The sequence below is a fragment of the Homalodisca vitripennis genome, chromosome 2, assembly GCF_021130785.1.
Source record: "Homalodisca vitripennis isolate AUS2020 chromosome 2, UT_GWSS_2.1, whole genome shotgun sequence".
Classification (NCBI taxonomy): domain Eukaryota; kingdom Metazoa; phylum Arthropoda; class Insecta; order Hemiptera; family Cicadellidae; genus Homalodisca; species Homalodisca vitripennis.
In genome coordinates this window covers 100268015-100289992 of record NC_060208.1, presented here as the reverse complement: position 1 = coordinate 100289992, position 21978 = coordinate 100268015, and the positions used below count along the sequence as shown (strand labels likewise).

At 36.3% G+C, this 21978-nt stretch overlaps 1 protein-coding gene across 1 annotated transcript in view; it reads right to left on the bottom strand.

Annotated features, from left to right (window-relative positions):
* Positions 1-3886: 3886 nt before the first annotated feature.
* The window catches only part of LOC124354443 (28 kDa heat- and acid-stable phosphoprotein-like), a 36193-nt gene continuing 18101 nt past the window's right edge, over positions 3887-21978 (bottom strand). Inside the window, exons 5-6 of the mRNA XM_046804891.1 lie at positions 7779-7930; positions 3887-4747 (exon numbers count right to left, since the gene is read on the bottom strand). Coding sequence (XP_046660847.1) covers positions 4680-4747; positions 7779-7930 — 220 coding nt within the window. The 3' untranslated portion in view covers positions 3887-4679. The remainder of the gene's footprint in view (positions 4748-7778; positions 7931-21978) is intronic.

Sequence of the window (21978 nt, the reverse complement as noted above, 5' to 3'; positions counted from 1 at the left end):
GGTGAGATAATAAAGGCGAAAAATAACAAACTAGAATAGAAAGTTGTTAGTCTGTAACAAAATTTACTACTGCGTGGTGTTTACTTATGTTGTGGTGTTCTCCATATCTCACCAAAAGAGGAGATCCAATGTTCCAGCACTAATCACACAGTGTCAATTACAAATTCATTAACCTGTTGACGAGTGCCGCAAAACATACCAAAATGAGTGCACACAGCATTTGCAATTTGGTCCCATATGAGGAAGCACGGCATTTTCTGTTGCAGACTAATGACCGTCAGTTCGTTCTCACTGACTTACTGTGACGTCTAGCAGAGATTTTTGGAACTTTTCATTTGTTCCTAATAGTGTCGCTGTACAGTGTTGCTAGTCCTGTATCGTGATGGCACCTGGTGATAACTTTTAAAACTATTTTATGGAGGCGGGACACAAGACCCGCTACACCCCCAAGGTCGCCATTTTATAAGGCCACTCCCCCAGAATGACACAAAGAAGCGTAAACTACTCAGGCAGTGCTATGTGTACAAACACACCACTCAAACTGGACAAAGAAGAAAAGAAACCAACTATGAATGTTCAACATGTGAGGTCGCCCTTTGTATATATCCTTGTTTTGAATAGTATCACTAGCAAAGTTTTAAAACGAGATTATTGATTTTAACAAACTACAATGTATTTTTATATACATTTAAACTACGAGGGCTGTTTTTTTTTTTAAACTTCCGATCGTGCCGCTAGATGGCTGGGCGAGCGGTATCGGCCAGCAATGTGCGGCATTCGACTGCGCACCTCTCCCACTACAACCTCACTCATTTTCAGACGGCCGACGCCATTTCCAATTTATCTGGCGACACATAAACATGGCTACCATGATAGAATCTCCCGCCAAGTGTGAGTTGAGAAGTGTCATTCGTTTCTTGCAAGCTGAAGGATTATCTGCAGCAGAAATTCACCGTAGAATGGAACGAGTATACGGTGAAAGCTTTATGAGTGACAGTGCAGTGCGTGATTGGTGTAGGAAATTTAAAGATGGACGAGTTGACATTCATGATGAAGGGGGCCAAGGACGAAAGTCGGTCACAAACGAAGACCTCATTGATCGAGTTGACCAAAGTGTAAGAAGCAATTGAAGGTTTACGATTACAGAGCTATCCAATCAGTTTCCTGAGATTTCAAGGTCAGCCCTATACTCTATCGTAACTGAAAAGTTAGGCTACAAAAAACTTTGTGCGCGATGGGTGCCGAAGATGTTGTCTGATGACCACAAAGCTCGGCGAATGGCGTCAGCAACGTCTTTTCTAAACCGTTATGAAGCTGATGGCGAAGATTTTTTGATCAAAATCGTGACAGGAGATGGGACATGGGTTCTGTACGACACCCCAGAAACGAAACAGCAGTCCCAACAATGGATGCATTTAAACTCTCCAAACAAACCCAAAAAATTCAAAAAAACTTTCAACAACAAGAAGATTATGGCCACCGTGTTTTGAGGTGTATTGCTTGTTGAGTTTTTAGAGCCAGGTACCACAATCAATGCGGAAGGATACTGCGGTACGTTACAACGTTTGCGGAGAGCTATCCAGAACAAAAGGAGAAGAATGCTCATATCGGGAGTAGTGCTCATTCATGACAATGCCCGTCCTCACAGTGCTGCTTTGACAAAGCGTCTTCTTGACGGTTTTAAATGGGATGTTTTTGACCATCCGGCGTATAGTCCTGACTTAGTGCCGAGTGACTATCACCTTTTCCCGGAACTGAAGAAGATGCTAGGAGGGCAGAGCTTCCGAACAGACGACGCGCTGCGAGACGCCGTGAAAACTCATCTCAAATCACTGGCGGCAAACTTCTATGAAGAAGGTATTAAGAAGCTTGTACCCAGGTATGAAAAATGCCTCAATTTAAATGGTGATTATGTTGAAAAGTAACTAATAATGTACCTAACTTTTGATAATAAATTTATTTAATTACTCTCCCTAGTTTTATTTTTATATCACATCGGAAGTTGAAAAAAAAAACAGCCCTCGTATAATAAACAAGTTTATTAACATTTAAAAGATTTTTTCTTTTACTCCCTAAAAGTCTGTCACTGGTCAATGAGGCACTCAGTATGGACCATCATAGCGGCACGGCAAATGCCATGCGCACTCGTCAACAGGTTAATAATATATAAATTATATCAATAACAATTTAAATTCAAATCCATAAAATATAAATTTTATTAATCAGTTCATTTCCAGCACTGAAAAACAATGCATAAACTGGCAGCTCCTATAAAACCGGACATCACCAACTTATGCTTACTGCTGGCACTCAGTATTACGGACATTTGAAAAAGTATTACAAAATATAGTAAGTCACATCACATCATCAATTATTTAAAGTGAGCATTGTGTTTAGAATTGAACACTTCATATTAAGATAATTCTTTTATATAAAAATCCACATATGTATAAAATTCAAAAAGAAGGTACTACACTCATACGTACATGTCAGTAATTTAAAAATAAACTGGGCACTTTTAGTGTTATGCTTGACATTGGCAGGTAATTTTTAGTTTATAAATGACTAAGACTGAATTATCTTTTATAAAAATGAACTTTTATATTTATGTGAGTTCCACAATTGCATTTATACACTAAAGAATTTGCATTATCAGCCTAAAAATGTCAATTATAAAGTTATTACTATGTTTCTATTTATTGGATCAGAAATATATTGTGAACAATGATTTTGGAAGAAATATTGAGTTGTATATTAAATTTTCTATATGAATTCGAATTAATTAAAAAACTAACAGGTAAAAACTCGTTTAAATTATAATGACGAGCACTTTAACACTGTTACTAAGGTTCTTTACAAAAAAACAAAGCAAATTCTAGATCTATATTTATGATCATAAGAATAATTTATATGGATTTTTATGTAAGACTGCAAAATGTTTAAAACTGGGCAGGAAGTTTTGGAACAGGTACAGGTATGCCAGCATCCTGTCACATAGCATCAAACTGGTTATAACTAGAATTATTAGCAAATAGATTTGGCATGTGCATAAATCTTGTTACTAATATCGAATAGCAAGAAATGGAAAGAAAAGTAATAAATATTCATTATAACAGATTTGTTTTAGCTAATAGTTTGAAATTAATAGTATAAACCTTTAATCAATCGGAAACAAGATACCTTGATTTCCAATATGGTATCTAACCCGCATCCACTCCTGATGAAAGGAAAACACTTGGCTCGGACACCATAATATGTTAACAAGACAACGACAGATCGAGTAATTTGGATAGATTTTAAATATACAACTTGTTTCTCCTTGTATTTAATATGTGACTAGCTTACTTCTTGTTTCATAACAGCTATCTGCTTACGTGAGCTGTGGTGATACGAAACAAATGCAAGCTGTCTTTTATCCCATTTTTGTTGTGTCATAGTTGAATTTAAATCATACTAATTCACTGAATTGCGTTTGTCTGAAAACAACTAAATTTTGATAAGATTATTTAGTTATTTTTTTTATTTTGTTATTTACTTCAAACATTATTAAACAAAACATATTCTGTTCGGAAGGCTATTAAATTTGCAGATGATAAATAAGATGATTATATTTATTTGTGACAATGTTTTTCATAAGTTGGAAAATATTGTTGACTTTCACCTCTCAACTGCAAGTACTTTTGTTAATATTTCACCTAAATAATTTAAACTATCTTCGTTTAGGTAACCTAAAGATGTGCATTAAGTCAACACACTTGTGGTACATCTGGTATTTGTATTTTGTTAAGTAGATTTTGAGCCCAATGAAAGATGTTATCACAAAAAAATGTTGAGTGTGACTAAACACTAGTATGTGTTTCTGTGGAATATTCACAGATTTTTCAAAAACAGTTTCAGATAGTTTATTTAAAACCACAAAAAAAATGTATTAAAGAACTAAATTAATATGAGATGAAAAATGGAACTTACACACTACAACAAATTACAATTATTTAAGGTAACAATTGTTTATCTCACCTCCAAATCCATTTCTACAAACTGAAAAAAATCTTGTTTTTTTTAAGAACTTTTAAAACTACAAATTAATCAAGAAACTACAAATTACAAAAGTAACAGATACAAATCACTAGAAAATTCCTTAGATACATACGGACATTGTGAATTTTAAAAAATCATTCTTTTACCCAAAACAAATAAAATATTTGTAATTAACTACAATAATAAAATCAAAAATACAAAAAATTTATTTAATTTTCCAAAAATAATTCCAAACAACTATAACGCTACATAGAACTAAAAATACAAGTGTGTATATTGTAACAGATAAATTAAAGTTAATATTCAAGAAACTAATGTCAAATTAGAGGGAAATAAAAATAATCTGTACAATAAAAAGTACTTTTTACAACAATCCAATTAAAAGACGCTAGGCTTTAAAATTATAATAAACCAAAAGAAATATTCCACGCAATAAAAATTAATTAATAACTATAATCTTTCAAACTCTAGGAGCGAACTATTGCTAGTAGCCTATAGTTGTTAATAGATCACAATTTATCAGTTATAAATATTATAATACACATCAGAAGTAGAGCTCAGTTGCAGAGAATGATGAGCTTGTTTTGTAATAATCGAGTCCAAATCTCACTCGAGCAGAGTTCTAGAGGTTAAGTTGGTTATCAGGTTGTCTTCTTTCCAAGTGCCTTCTGTGTCTGCTCCGTCTTCTTCTGTTGTAGTGCTTCTTTCGCTATAAAAATATATATATTTTACTTTAAGGTGCATACGTTATACAGCTCCACCTATGTGGCATTTTGTGATTTACAGTGGGTTGTGAATTAAAAAATATGCCAATTAAATAAACCAATTTATAAAATATAGTATGGTACACCTCCTATCACCGATTAGTTATAAGTACTCTATATAGCCGCCTGCACATCTCCCCAGTTCCCCAAAATAAAAATAATTTAGTTCATCTTAATTGATGCCAGTCCCAAGAAAATATAGTCTTATAAATATATTTATCTAAGATAATTAAGTTAAGAAGACCACTGGGTTCATCTGTTGGCACTAGAATTCTCTCGACTCGTCCATGTCTGAACTTTGCAGGAACTGAACTCTGTAGGAATGGCACGGGGAGAGGAAAGCTTGTCAGCTCTTTGGGTAACCGGACCGCCAACCTACCATTCTCTATAGTCATAGGCAAAAGTTTGCTGTGGCGGGCATTTTTAAATTCCAGGCTGACCGCCACATACGTGTTTGTTGATTTTGTAGAGTAATTTCAATGTAGAATTTGATACTACTAGGTGTTTTCTAGGAGTCACATGGGCTATGGTAGAATTATGCCAAATTTCAAGTCTGTAGCATACACCGGGAAACACCGGAAGGAGGGGGGGATTAATATTCATTTGGGTAAGAACATGTCGTTCTTTACTGAAGGGTGTTGTGTTTGTGCAGTTAAAATAAATAGAGAGCAATATTTATCAGAGGAATAGGTATATCTGCTAAGAACAATTTTAAAATAAGCTACCTGAAGAGTTCTTATCGAAGTCAGTAATGTTTATCAGATTTTAAAGTAGATCAGGGGGTTTAATTTAAGTAGGGGATTATATGGTCATACCAGGAAATTCCAAGGGGGAAGGTTAATGTTACAGGTGGTAAAGATACACATAGTGCTCTTTTGGAGGGTGTTTTGTATGTGAATTCACTCTGTCCCTATCTACTATTGACGCTTTGCTAACGCTCGGCTAATACCAGATATGAGGTATCTGGTAAAGGTACTAGGATAAGTAAAGTTGAGAGAGAATCTGTACAACTACTGTAGCATAATGTGAACATGATAAGCAATTTTACTCACAAGAACTGTCGCAAGTAACTATTCACAATACCCGAGGCACTAACCTGATCAGCAAACCTTTCACAAGACTTTCTAAAATTCAAACTTCATATGAGGCCGTTGGAATAGATCTATTCAATAAACTGTTAGTATAAGTATTCTGATGTGATCTATTGCATGTAATGTCTAATGATCAATAAAAATCTTGTACTTGTTGTACAGTTGTATCGCTGGTTGTTTCGGGAGTCAAGACGAAGTCTATTCACACACGGCAGTGATGTATCGGCAATGTTTATAATTGAAATCTTAATAGACAACACTGTTCTTGCAAACAACTGTCAAACACTGGTTGCGGCAGTGCTCACGAGAGCTCAGCTAGCGATGTTTACAGTCGGACACAAAACTTGCACAATTTTTTGCCGGTGTAAATGCAGTTCAGTCGAGATTTGGATGTGACCATGATACCAAAACATAACATTACTTTCTTTGTTTTAACCTATATAATTTGATGACAATCGAAACGTGTGTGAGGAGCAATCGTTCATAGACCAATAGAGGCTTTGGCCGCAATACAAACGGTAAGCTGTGAGCGCAAGATCGAGCGGCGACTTAAAGTTGAATGTTTGTGTTATTGATATTATAGGGAACACTCGACACTAGTCATGGCAGACGTGAGCAGCAGGGCAGTACCACACTATGGCGCTTATCCGTCGCCAAATCTGGACATTAAATGTTTCTCCTGCCGCTCAGCCCTCAGCTCATTTTATCATTGCTGTGCAACACAACTCAAACATCCCCTTCTCAACGTTACTTGTTGCAACTAACCCACTACTTTCTTCTCCGCTTGTTTATAACACTGTACATTTTAGGCCCGTGCTATTTATCTAACAAATGTCTTTTAAAAATACTACTTTCACTCAAGAATAAGAGTTGGACAACTACGTCTGGAGACCCCACTTCGAAGACTGAATAATACTTAAGAAAAAACCAGGCTTTACACGGTACAGAAGTAGAACTAACCAAGATACTCACTACACTATTGAAGGTAACCTTAGATCAACCGGCGTCAGAGGATGCTCACGAACATATGTTGATCTTCATTCACAATTTCACGACCCACGTTGCGTAAAAAACAATGTTTCGGGATTAACCAGTTCTTGATTTTATAAGCTGTCAAATTATGTCTTGGTTTTGTAAGTTCTTGGGAGACGGAAAAGTTGTTTTTGAAATTTTACAAATTCTCAGGAAAATTGCCGGCTTATACCCAGTTTGTTAAATTCCTGGCTTTTACCAGTTTTCCCTGTCGGGTGGCCACCCTGTGAGGGGAACGTACAAGGAAAGCGGTTGCTCAATGGACCATCAAGGAACATTGCAGCAGATGCCCTTAGAATGAGTAGATCAGAGATCCGTGACTGGTTTTATTACAGGTTATTGGATATTCCGAAGCCACCTGAACAGAATAGATATTCCGGTTTGGAGAACACTGTGCAGAAAATGTGGCGAGGCTGATGAAACAGCCGAGCATGCAAATTTGAATGTCCGGCATTCCAGAGCAAAAGCTCAAGATTTCTAGGTTTTCTCACGCATACTGATGGGGTTGGAACAGGCAAGCATTCAGAAGATCTCATGGTTTTGTAAAAGGCTGGAATTTGACATAGCTTAAACCTAGAAGAGGGTGCACAATAAGCTGGATGGTTGAGGGGAAATTACCAGGCCCAGGAATCCTGACCCTCTTTTATAAAAAATCTCAAATCGTTGAAACTATTCAATCAAATACAGGGCATGTTAGATGCAATGCAATGCAATGAAGAGGACAAAACCACAGGTAAGTGCTAGTATGATGATAAAATCGGCTACATACACGAAAAACAATCTGCCACTGAGAGAAATTTGATGGCCAGTTCCAGAGTCAATATTAACTAGACATATGGAGTGAACATCTCACCTTTCTTCTCATCCTCCCTTCTCTTGGCAGCATCAGCTCGTTGTTGTTTGATGATTGCCAGTCGCGCAAGGTCTGCCCTTGCTTCCTCTGTTTTACCTTCTGCATGAAGCTTCTGGTAGTGCGCTGTCGCTCTCTGCTTCTCAAGCTCTTCTCTGCACAAGGATACAACAATACATAAAATAGAGCCAAACTATGGCACCCACTTCACAAACCAGAGATTGCATTTCACAAAATCCACATAACTAGAAATTAGTTTAGTCATGCAGATGTTGTTCATGACATTCTGAATCATCTGTTTTATGTGCTATAAGTGAAAAAATTAATAGAATTAGATTTAGACTAATGCCATGATTTTTACAGCTAAAAATAACTTTTTTAAGCTATTAAATATTAGTTGTGGAAGTCACTTTTTAAAATTTGATATAAGAAGTTGATCGTTGTAAAAGAGCCACCATCATAAAAATTACAACCTCTAGTCAGTCACTGTTAAAATAACTTAATAGTTCTATTACATTGCCAATACTATTTTAGAATATTGTTAATTTATATTTGCGTATCTTATTTTAATTGCAAGTTAAACTTTTTAAAATTATATAAAATACATCAATTTTAGTTTCATACTGATATGAGCTAACTCCTTATTTTCAGAAATCAGAGATTCTTTATTGGTAATCTTTAAGATTACAAGTATCGTCAATGAAAATAAGATGTTCATAGTTGTTAGTCAAGTCTTATTATAAAAAGTATTAGTGGTCTTGATTGATTTGCCTCCAAGAGTAGAATTCCTCTATTGTATAGATGGTTCTCTGCAGTAGCCAGTTCTTCATTTTCTTGAGATTATCTTGATTATTCTTGATTTCTTCTGGCAGAGCATTAGAGTTTCTTCCCAGCATAGGTAGATTTTTTCTCAAATAAGGCTGTTCTGTGAAGAGGTAGGCCACCATTTCAAGGAAGGTCTCTTGTTTGGCAATACAATATTGTTTCTATTATGTAAAGGGATGTTACCGTAAGTATTTTCAATTCTTTAAATGTAGCTCTACAAATTTCTCTAGGTCCTAGGTTGCCCATTAAACGTATTGATTTTTTTGGGGATTTTGAGGACTTTTGAAAGGTTGAGTTTTGTTGTGCTTCCCCATGCTGCTATTCCATACCTAAGATGACTTTCAAATAGAGCATAGTACGCTATTTTAGTGGATTCAAGGTTGCTAGTTGCATGGGTTCGTTGTAAGACATATAGAGATGAATTTAGCTTTAGACATAAATTTTCAATGTGATTTGTCCAAGTTAAATTATTATTTATTGTTATTCCTAAATAATTCATTACTTCTGCTTCTTGGAGGTTAGGGTGTTCGGACACATAGTTTTTATTAGTTCCTATAGTGATTTGCTTAGTCTTGGAGCTGTTTAATACTAGATCATTGATTGTATCTGCAATATTGTTGGGCCATATTAAATGAGATGTAGGAGTTTATTTCCAGCTGTTCAACATCCTTTTGGACAGATAGCAGAACAGTATGGGCTGCATACATAATAGAATTTGTGTAGTTTTCCAAGAAAATTGGCAAGTCATTTGTGAATAAAATATATAGGAATGGCCCTAGGACGGAGTCCTTGGGGGACACCTCGAGTCACTGGTAGCCTTCCAGACCTGACAGTGCAGGTGTCTCCATTTCTTTTCTGTGTAACCTCCAAAACTTGGTATATTTCACTCAAGTAACTCTCAAACCATTTCAGAGCTGACTGTTGAATGCCAAGAGATTGTAGTTTGGCTAGGATTAGGTTATGGCCAAGACAATCGAAGGCTTTACTCAGGTCTAGAAAGATACTGGTGATGGTGCTGCCTTCTACTAGGTTGTCTATAATAAATTCAACAAGGTCCATTATTACAGTTAATGTAGATCTTCCTTTTCTGAAACCATGCTGTTTATTTGACAGGAGATTATTGGCTTGCAGGTGAGTGAGGAGTCTAGATAGAGTTATTATTTCTATTACTTTAGATATTGTTTATAAGTAATATTGTTTGGAATAAAGTAATTGTAGCTGCTGAAAACTTTGATGTAACCTTTAATAATTTTATGGAGATTGTGTCTCACTCTTTTAATGAATGCTGTCCTTTGAAAAAAGTTAAAAATAAGAATCCTAGCAATAAGATCTTGAAGTCCAAACATTGGTACACACCTTTTTTAACTAAAATCAAGTTACTACTGGATGTAAGTCATGATAAGTGTAAACTTAATCCTGATTTATTGGAGGTCCACAAAAGGATTAAAAAGTTTTATCGTGCCCAAATAGACATAGCAAAAAATAATGCTAATGATGAATTTATATTGGGGTAAAAAAACATGTGCAAACCAGCTTGGACTGTGATTAATAACGAAACAAGGCGCACCCCTAAGAAATGCTCCCAGACCGAACCCCCATATCTGTCAGTGATTTTAATAATTATTTTATCAATATTTTTAATTATGTCAATAGGCCTAATGATAATGTTAGTCTAAATTTAGCTAGTGCAAGTAACATGCTGGAGTCATCCGGTATAAACAATCCAAAGGCTTTGCTTTTTAAATGGCACACTGTAAATCCTGTTGATATTTTAAATACTGTTATCAGGCTAAGTAACTCCAGGGCTGAAGATGTATTTGGACTATCTAATTTTATACTTAAAGAAATAATTAGGGAAATATTGTATCCTTTAACTTGTCTTATAAACTGGATGTTTTTAAACTTCTTATTTAGTTTTAATAATTTTTAGTTTAATATAAATACTAAATACTTAAGCAGGTTATAAGCGGGGTCCCCCAGGTCTCTGTCCTGGATCCCTTCTTATTCACGGTCTTCATTAATGATCTTCCCAAATTTGTGCCTAATAAAAGTGTACTCTACGCTGACGACACTACCTTGATGTGCTCTAACTTGCTCTCTGAAATTAACTCGGCTATGATTGGCTACATGAAGGAAAGGTCTGACCTCTGGTTTTCCGCTAATGGCTTAAAAATTAACAAAGATAAGACTGAACATATTACTTTTAGTTTAAGAAATAACTCTGTATATAACTCTGTTAAGCTACTTGGAATCAACCTGGACACTAAGCTTACCTGGAAAAATCACACAGATATTCTTTGTACCCGTTTATCCCGAGTAACTTTTCTGTTAAAAAAACTCAAAACTTGTACTAGCTTCACCTTGTTATTAAAAGCGTACTTTGCACTTTTCCACTCACACCTTTTGTATGGCACTCTTCTCTGGGGTAATTCAACTGGTGCTAAGGAGGTTTTTCTATGCCAAAAGAGAGCTTTACGCACAATTTTAAATATAGCCTTTAGTGACTCACGTAAACCTTTTTTTAAAGAACATAATATTCTTACTGTACCTTGTATGTTTATATTTCAGTTTTATGTTTGTTAAAGAAAACCTTGAAACACTTAGTCTTAGAAACTCTAGTCATGATTATTCCACCAGATATCGAGACCTTATTGACTTAGAATACGCTGGGCTAACTAAGACCCAGCACGCATACTTTTATGTTGGTGTAAAATTATTTAATAAGGTACCTTTAACGGCCAAAGTTGTTTCTTGCACAAAATTTAAAAATGCTTTGCTCAAATGGTTAAAACAAAAAGCTTTTTATACAGTAGACAAAATGCTTTCTTGTAATGTAAACAATTTATTCTTCTAGTTTTTATGCTCTGTGACTTGTACAATTTACCATAAGTATGTAGTATGTATTATTTTATTCTTTAATGTTGGTGTTATACTGTGTATATGTATAAACCATATGATGACATTGTCAATGCAGGTATTGTGGGCCGACAATGAAGATTCTTGAGACAGAGTCGGTAGTAGTGAGATGGGACGGTAGTTTTTGGCTTCGTCTTTATTTCCTTGTTTATATTTAGGATATATTTTGGCCAGTTTTAGGTTTTTCGGGAATCTGCCTTGCATAAAGGATAGGTTAGTGATGTGGTGTATTGGTCTTAAGAGTTCAGCCTCGCAAAATTTTATGATTTTGGAAGACATTTCGTCCAACCCAGAGGAGGTTTTACTTGCTAGTGAGTGGATTGTTTGTTTAATCTTCTTTACTGTGGTAGGGGTTATCTCTGTCATTATGGTTTCTATGTTGTACAGTGGATTATATACTATGTTGTCATTTGATATTTGTTGTTGTTTTAGGGTGTTGTCAGCAATATTAACAAAGAAGGTGTTAAGATGGTTAGCGATTTTATTTGGGCCTGTTTCTTGTACTTTATCAATTTTTAAATGAGTCAGGCCTGGTGTTGTTTGGTTTTTAGCTGCTCTTTCTCTATTTATAATTTCCCAGATTGCTTTGGTTTTATTGTTAGCTTGATTTATATAGTCTGCATTGACCTCCTTCCTAAGCTCTCTGAGTTTTAGATCATAAGCTTTCTTCTTCCAGTTTGCTTCAGTCTTATCTTCTATTCTTCCTGTGAGATTGAAATTGTCCTGCGCTTTAATAAATTCTTTCCGTAAGCTCAAGGCTTCTTCGTTGTGGTATGTATTCCTTTTAGAGTGATGTTGTTTCTTGTTTTTGAATGGACAGGCAACATCTAAGGCCCTAGTAAAGGTGATAAGGAAATTGTCATAAGCGCCATCAGTATCGTTTGATTGTGTCACATTTTCCCAAGTTTCCGTGGCTAAGAGTGTTTTAGGTTGTTTAGATTCCTTGAGCTTGTATCCCTAATAGTTGAAGATGTTGACTTGTCAAATATTTTAGGAAGATCAGCTGTACAGTATTGACCGGTATGATCTGAGATACCAGTGTTACAGACTTCTACATTTTAATAAACATTGAATCACAAAAAGTACTTGCTCCACCGGGAGTCGAACCCGGATCTCTCACTTGCCGGGTGAATGTGCTACCATTACACCACAGAGCGCTTACTTTTTCCAATTCAATTATTTTGTATTTGGCCGTATCTGTCACATATGCGTTTAAATAAGTAAACTAACATATGATCGGAAGACCATATGTAAATAAAAGACTTCTACATTTAGTTTACCTGGAGGGAGGTTAGCGCAGATAATGTCAATAGAGGAGTTAGAGGTGGCTGTGACTCTCGTTGGTGGCAGTGCAAATCTCCTAAGGTCATGTGAGGTCCAACAGTCCATTTATTGAAGCTCGTTCTCTGTTATTGGTAAGGTTATCAATGTTGATATCTCCTGTGACAATGATGTAGGAGTTGTTTGTATGTACTTCTGTTATAGTGTCATCTAAAACTTGGAGTGTTGTTTCAATATTGGCATTTGGTGGTCTATAATAGCCCTGTATATGTAAGTCTATTTTATTGCTTATTTTTATTGTTATTCTAGTGACCTCACATACCATTTCTACACTGTATTTTTCCAGATTAAGAGAGGTAGTTTTGTTGGCTAGCTTATTGTGTTTATATATAGCAACACCCCCTTTGATATATTCTCTTCTACCATATGCACACACACTGCTATAATTACTGAGCCTTAAGTGACTGATGGTTTGTTGCTTTAGTCCGTGCTCAGTTAGGACCACTATGTCGGCTGGTTTTGTATACAATAAGAGTTCTATAGCCCAGTCAATCTAGGTTTTTACCCGGAAATGCGAGGTATAAAGCTAATTTTTTGCACAGATGTCCGTTATGGTATACCAAATCACATCCTAAAAGTCCCCGCCCGTCCCCCGTGTACGTCCCCCGTTTTAACGAAATAAAGGGGGGAGGGGGGCGCGGCTTACTTAAACGCACATTACTCGAGAACAAAAGCAGATGGAGGAAAAATAACAACTGTGTTTAATTCAGAAAAATATAAGCTACAAAATATTATGATGATTTTCTTTTAATCAGTTTTAGTTAGTGCATGAAAAATTGTTAACCAACAAAAACATGTTGATTTACTCTTTATTGTTAAGGTTTTAATACTGAAGTTTTTTTCTCCTATATTTTTATTTTATCAATGGTTTTCCGTCAACACTACACTTTATTTTCTTTCCTTAAATGTATATTTCAGTTGGGAAATAAACTGGTATATGAATAAACTCCAGTTGAAGTATGTAGAATGAACGTGGTCAATGGTCTAAAAAGTATAACATTAGCATGGTATTAAATAAATAATGTACAGAATACAGTAAAATTTAATGGTTTAACAATTACATTTTTAAGTACAATCATAAAATATTATTAATTTAAAATAATATTTGTACAAATCATATTAACTATATTCAATATGATACCCAATTTTAATTTATTTTAATGATTTTAAAATGTACAACCGTATGTCAAAAAGCAATTATATTGAACAGTGTGTTGTATCCACTATCTTGTTTAAAACTGACCTTTAGTTACTATCAACGTCCTCTTCCTCTAAATCAATTGTCTGCAGTGTGTTGTTGCAGTCTCTGCCTTGACAATGAGCACACATTGCCGAACAAGCTAATCCTGACCTTATGGAATCACACGATCGGGCACACTCTTTCTTGCAATCACATGTAATGAAATTCAAGAGTTTATCAGGTGCCGGTGGCAAAGTCATAGATTGTGGTACAAGAACACCGTCTTTTTCAAGCCAACCCCATGAACATGGATCCAGATCCTTCCCAAGCCATTTCTGCACTTGATAGTAAACCCGCAAGGTGTGTAAGCGTGCGGCATCTGAAGTGGGTGGTAAAACAGACAAATCAAAGCTTGAAGTAATCTTCTGTCTAGCTATCAGTTTATTGAACATAAAGTACCTTAGTTCATTTAATGTTTTGCACTTTGTATCTCCGTATATCGCAAGAAAGTATTGTTCTCCACATGATGTTAACATGTCAGGCTCAGCAGTTGGATCTTTGAAAATGTTTGACATTTTTTGAAGTTCCGCACTTTTTTCCAACACTTTCCATGGCACTTTCTTCCCTTTTCTAAACGTGGCGGATGTTGTATCGCATCCAGAAAATGCGTGTGCAAACAGTATACAGTCTTTCATATTGCCTAAGTTACTACTAATTTCAGCTACTGGGTAAACTTTGTAGGAACCTTTACTGCCTTCTGGTTTGATGAAGAATAATGTATCAGAACTTTTAACTCCATGCACAAGAAGTGCTAGAAGATCAGTGTCTGTACCAACCACAGCTGTTTTCATACCTTTAGAACACTGCTGAAGAGCTGTGGAAGCAATCAAAAAGTCAGCATCTGCTACAGCTTGTACAACTGAAAAGCCAGCTCGATCAAAATGTGATTTCAGTTCACTTATAAGTCGGCTTTTATTTGCAGCGTTACCAAGAAATTCAGCCTGAGTCACTGATGCTGTCATGTTTAAGTCGAAATGTATTGTTCTTGATTGAATTCGACATGCTCTTCTATCTTGCTCTTGGTTCTTTGTGGTCGCTGGTCCCTCATAGCCATCAAAAACTACGGTTACACTTGAACCGTAATGGATGCGAATAAATTCAACATATCCTGAAATAATTTGTTCATATGTGGCAGGCTTAGGCCAAACAGCATGATAAAGCAAATGTCCTCCGTCCAATACATAAACACAGTCTTGAGGCCAACTATGAAGGGTAGGTGTGCTCATTTCTATAACATCACAAAGTGCTGACTTAGCTGTTTTTCTCATCGCTGCTCCGTTAAAGAGAGAAGGTGGCCTCGGAGCCAATTCAAAGGCCATGTAATCTTCATAGTCAGATGGAGATTTTAAAATACACGATATTCTAAGAAACAGTTGATTCGGATTCACTTCTATAACATCATGACCTCTTACTTTGATAGTGGCATAAATAGCAGCAAGAGGAGTAACTTTACTTTTTCTTTTAAGTTTTACATCACCAAACGTTTGGCCAGTCATTTGAGTCATTGCAAGACCTGTTTCTGTGGCGGTCTCCGGGTTTATTTTAGCATCAGCAACTGTTCCAGTCGACAAAGAAATTAAACCTCCATTTATGTCAACACTGAAAGGCGAATGTGACTTTAGCCAACAAAGTAGTTTGTCCAAATCTTTATCATCTCTTGATTGCCGAGCATCGCGTAGCTCAACATGTTGTTCTGTAGTTCCAGAGTTTATGTGACACAATTTTTCAAACGCACTCGTGACAACAGAACAGGCTGGACGCGCTAGGACAAATCTCGCTAAGTTACTGTCAGTGACGCCTCTTCCATGGATAAGTCCACCTGACACTTTCAAAGAACGCATGAGCTCCTGCTCAATCACCATATCTGTCCAGTTTCCACCCCAGAACCTTTCTGTCCTATGAACTGTAAAGAAACCTAAAGAAATGAATCTCTCGAGCTCGTCTTTACTTAGAACCTGTGGTAAATCTTCCATTTCCTGGACATAGTGGTGTGCATATTTTGCATACTGGAGGTGACCTGAGGAATGGAAGTACGGAAGCATTGCTTTGATGCAAGATATATGAAGCGTGAAGTCACCAGTACGTTCCGATCTTATGTAAAGGCGCATTAGCGCAACTAATCTAAAATATAGCACCCACAACTTTCCTGTGCGACTACGAGTTTCTTCTGCATCACATGTTTGGTTTAACGCTGTTTCTAGTCTTTGCAGTGATTTTGAAGCACTAACATCATCAATTTTAGTCTCATTTGTGAGGAAGTCAGTGTGAAGTTTTTTAAGTACAAGCAAGTCCTCCTCTGGTACGTTGTCCACCATCTCAAGCAGAATAACTCCCAGCGCCAACTGTGTCAAAAAGTGAGCCCGTAGAGCTCTAGCATAAGCATGCCCTGTTATCATATGTGGGATTGAAGATTTCGCATAAATTTCCATCCAAATCTCTTCAAGACCGCTCCCACTCATTATGTAGCCTACGGCTCCCAAAAATGACATTAAAAGGTGAAACCTAATCTGATTATGACATTGTCAAGAGTTGAGTCTGTAGTTGAAGCAATGATTTCGACAGCTTTTGCATACAGAGGCTGGTCAAATGTCACAAAACAACTTTTTTGACCATTCTTTCTACATTGTTCAGCTGCAAATTGTAGTGCCGTATAGATCGTGCTCAAGTTGCTTGGATCAAGGTTGATAAAAGGAACTGGTTCTATGCTGCTTTTCACTCCACATCCAGATCCCAGAAACGCTCCTTGCATATAACCATTCCAAGACGGCCTAGGAGACAGACTTTTCCAAGAGCCCAACATCCATAAAACATCGATGAATGTACTAAGATTTTCATTTTTGGGGTCAGATGGAGAACATATTTCTTTTATAACTTTTCTTTTCAGACCTGATGTTGCAGGTTTTTTATACCAAGAAATCTGAATGGAGCCCTTTTTAGCTATTTCTGCAGCTGTTGGAACTGATAAGACTCGTGTGACGTTGCTAGGCTTAGTAGTATTTTGAGGAGTGGAACACTTAATACCTCCCATTGCATGAAAGGTATTTTTTCCATCTAGTGTTCGGATGTTTACATCCGCGTTATCATATACAAACTGAATGTAGCTTTTTTGGGAACTTTCTACCGTTTTTTGTACCATAAGAGAATACTCATAACGCTGTACTTCAGTATAGCTTGCTCCGAAACCAAGTCTATTCAAAATATCAACCAAAAGCCTTGAACCATAATAGTTATGAACATACATGCTCAAACCTATCAAAAGTGGTGATAAGAAAGAGCGTGGCCTGCATGCACTTATAATAGCATGGCCTATCGCAGCTTTTTTTAGTTCAGTATTTTCTTCATTGGTGCCCTTATGCTTAACTACAGTATTAAGAAATACTTGAAGGGACTTAGGTATTAAAGACATTAGAGTTTGTGAATCCACGCAATCAGGGTGCAATGTAGAATACTGACCAAGATTGTAAACGCAGCCGCGAATGTCTGATCTAATTACTTCAGCAGCAGCAGAAATTATCCTCAGTTGCTCTTCTTCTGGATTGGATTTTCTGTCTTCATACCACATATCATGTAAAATTCTATGTGTTGCCATTCGGAAGCTGATTATTGTACTGCGCCCAGGTATGTCAGTAATAATTATATCGGAGCCATAATGGTCAATAAGTTTGTTCTTTAGATGTTTAGTAGTATATCCATCTTTTCCATCCAAAAAGGTGTCCATGATATCTGAAAGTTCTCCTAAACTGTACTGGCATTCGTCGTTTTCATTTAACCTATTACACAACTTTAAAAAGGCATCATGTTTGTAATCATTATCCTCGGACTTCGTATTTTTTTTTTAACTTAAAAAACTGAGTTAAACAGTTTCCATGGTAAATGGCTTCAGCAGCAACTAGATCACCGGCTGCACGGACACGTGTGTCTACTTCTCTGCCCCAATCATCACCACGAATGCAAGCAATGTTGAGAATTCTAGTCTGCACTGTCAATGTTTCAACGTGATGAGCTGAATTCCTATACTTTAAAGCCCGCTTTTTTATTGCTTGGAAATCTATATGCTTAGCACAGAATAAACAATGAGTTTTAATATCGAAACCTTCTACTTCTGTAGATCTTGTTCTATACGAGGTTGACGGTTCACTTGAAACTTCACTTCCAACATTTTTAGATATATAATTCTTAATGCTTGTAGGTCTGGTATAATTCTTTCGGCAAACATCATGAACTTTCAGGTCTGTAACTGTACTAAACTTGTCATGTAAGCCATCTCCGCGTTTTTCACTTGCACTTTTTAGTCCTTCTACACCTTTCTCAGTTACGCTAACAATGTTCAGTGTGTTTTTAGAATCACAACCAGCACCAAAGCCATGGGCACACAAAAAACAATCTATTTCCATATTTAATGCAAAAAATACAACCAATCTGAAAGTACACTAACATCACTTCAAAAGACACGCACGCACAAAACGTGAAATATTAACAAAACGCACGCACTGGGTGTAAACAGAACGGGCACTCCGCCTCAACTACAGTGCAGTTGTAAACATGTTCAAGAACGCATGCGCGACACGCCGTTCACGTTGAATCCTGTCAGCGATGACTGTGCCTCTGCCGCACCGCGACCGCTGTCATCGCACCGTGCCGGCGCGGCGCGGCGGGCGTCCGGCTTTGCTATTAAGTAAACACTCACGATTGTCTATAAGTTGTGTATACTTTATTAACATGTAATAGAGCTTTTACAACTTTGTTACATCAAGAAATAACACTAGAATATAGCATTATAACACAATTCTAGCTAAAAAAAAAGTAAAACAATAAATAAATTAATTATTAATGCTTAACAGTTACAGTTATCACGTTTTATCACATGACCTTTATTAATGGCCACATTTTACTGAATCTAAATCAGTTTTTTATATTTCTGTATATCTTACCGTTCTAAAGCAGTAAGCGTTTAAGTAATATTCGCCCCCCCTCCCCCCTATTTTCGTTATACCGGAAGAAGCACACAGGGGACGGTAGGGGACTTTTAGTATATGGTCAAGGATATCATAAAGAACATCTGTGCCAAAATTCAGCTTTATACCTCGCATTTCCGGGTTTGCATGATTTTTTACCTAGATTGACTGGGCTATCTAGTCTTTCGATTTTATTGCTTACTCTTTCTATGTTCTGATGGAAGATTATAAGTCTCTGTGTTGTTTTTTTATTTTATAAGTCGTGTTCCAGAAAGTCCTTGTTTTGAATTTCTTTTCTTTTCTGTGTCGTAGGTCTAAAAAATTACTTGTTGTTTCTGTGGCAGATGTCTCTCCATCAGTAGAGTTGTCTGTGGCATGTGCTATGTTGGCATTAAGTGTCATATCATCCGAAGATATTTGCAAATTTGATGTTTGAGTTTCCTGGTTGTTGCTCAGAGTGTAGTGTTTCGAAATATCCAAAATCGAACATGAGTTGCCTCTTTCAATTAGTTGTCCCTCATAGTATTTTTTGTTTATTATTTTGTAGTGTTCTATGTGTTTGTTGAAAAACTCTTCTATGCATTCACTGGAATCTCGAAACTTTACAGAGATTGGCGGAGATGTGACAACTGCCGTTGTAGATGAAATTCCAGTAGTGATTTGGATTTTATGGACCGTCCCCATGGAGTGATTGTATGACCCTTTAGTTTCTTTCTCTTTCTTGTCATTATGATGTGCGATTGCTTGAGCTTTTGCCACTTGCAGAGATACACTGAAATGATTTTTTCCTCGGTTTGCATTCTTTTTTTTTTGTGACAAGGAGAATGATTTATAATTCTCTTACAAATGATAAAATCAAAGTTTTAGAATTTTTACAAGAGAACATTTCAAGGTTTTATAAAAGAAGCCCCTCTAAAAATTGGTGTGCATATCAGGATTTCTTCAGATGTGCTGTGCAAGAAACAAAATAATGTTCAATGAAACTAATCCAAGGTACGAGGTATGAATATATACGAGGGCCATTTTTTTAACCTCCGGTCTCACCCTATAACGACCATAGTGAGAGGTGAGCGCAGTATTCAATCGTGCGATATATCGTTAGTTTGTCTTTTAGGCTAAAAATACCAACTAACGATTTATCAGTAGTTAGGTTTTATGGGTATAAGAAAATAATTAATAACTTTGATTCAACCAAATTTTGACTCCACATCTATTGATAGTTTCTACATTCACAATCGTCTTTGAATTTAGTAAAATTTTAATCCACGGAGGAGTGGGAAGTGATAAATTGCACAGTTGGTAGCACTAGCTCTCAGCCGCGACCAACACGCGATCGCCAGCGCCAGCTGACTGACACGGCCTGCCGAGTTTGTTTACGTTTTGTTCATTGTGTTTAGACGATTATCGTGCTTCAAAATGACTAAAAGACAAGATGAAGAGATCCAGAACTGCCTGTATCAAATGTAATAAAGGCTTACATGGAGTATGCCTCACCAAACATGTTTGTTAGACTTGTCAGCAGTTCTGTAACATTTCTTCTGTGTGCAAAATAATTTATTTTTAGTTTTTTAGTATGAGTAAGTTTTAGAATAGTTCTCATGAACTTTCAAACTTAATAAGACCATGAAATAACTGAGTTAGAGACAAAATATTGTTTCATTACTGCTTAATTGGCCTGTTCTCTGTCGTTAAGTTATCTTTTTCTGCTTCTATCAATTTTCTAATTTTTGGCATTATTATTTTTCCTCGTATCTCAGCCATTCATTGAAGAAAAGTATTGAAATAAGTTGCAATCTCCTAAGCAATAACTTGTAAATACATGTATCTATATGTGTGGACTGTTCTATTTTTTTTTAGATTACACAAAATTCCTGTAAACAAAAAAAAAATTTTTTTCAAAAACCTTTTTTAATTTATAGGTGTTAACAACCCTTTTTTTGATTTGCACAAAGTAAAACTTATTTTCTTATTGTTAGTCACTTCATGCAGAAAAAATTATTGAAATATCTCCACTACTTTAGAATAACCAATTTTTTCCCCAAACCCTTACACTTTTTAAAAATACAAGGCGGTCTTTTAGGCATAGAAAATCTGAAAACGCGCGGTCCTAAAAGGGTTAGTTAGTTTGCGCTGAGCTACACTCACAAACATTTTCACTTCATTTGACTATCCTATCAAATGTAAATTGAGGAGTGTAATTCGTTTCCTGAAGTAGAATGGAATAGTGCAGCAGAAACCCATTGGAGAATGTGCCATGTTTAAAGAGAAACTATTAAGAGTAATAGTGTTGTGTTTGAATCGCGCCAAAAGTTTAAAGATGGCAGAATTTCAAATTCAAGGAAAGCGAAACCTGAACCTATTCAGCGATTTTTGTGAGTGTCAGTCACCATCTTTGGTAACCCAACAAGCACATACTTTTTGTAGCCTAAATGTTGTATAACAATAGAGTAAAGAGAAGATCATTATACTCCTGTAAATTCCAAAGTACTTTGTCAATTTGTTCAACAAGGCCAGTTGTATCAACAGACTTGGGTCCTTGACCTCCTCCATCGTGCATGTTAGTTCAGTCATCTTTAAACTTTGCTTACTGAAAACAAATAATACTCCTCAATTCACATTTCAGGAGAATCAATAGAGCCAGCCAAGTTTATGCGACTGAAACTCTAAGTAAACTAGCTACTTGAACTCGGCAATGACAAATGTAGCAGGAAAGATGCGCATTCGACTACTGCACACACCACGGACCTGCCACATGTCTGGCCAACACAGCATAAGATCGGAGTTTGAAAAAAATCAGCCCTTGTATATTGATATATACAAAAACACAATTTACTGTAGTATGAGTGATAGCATAAAACCAACTTGACATTGCACATACAATTGTGGAACAAAACCAAGTCACAACTTTATATAGCCTTCAATAATT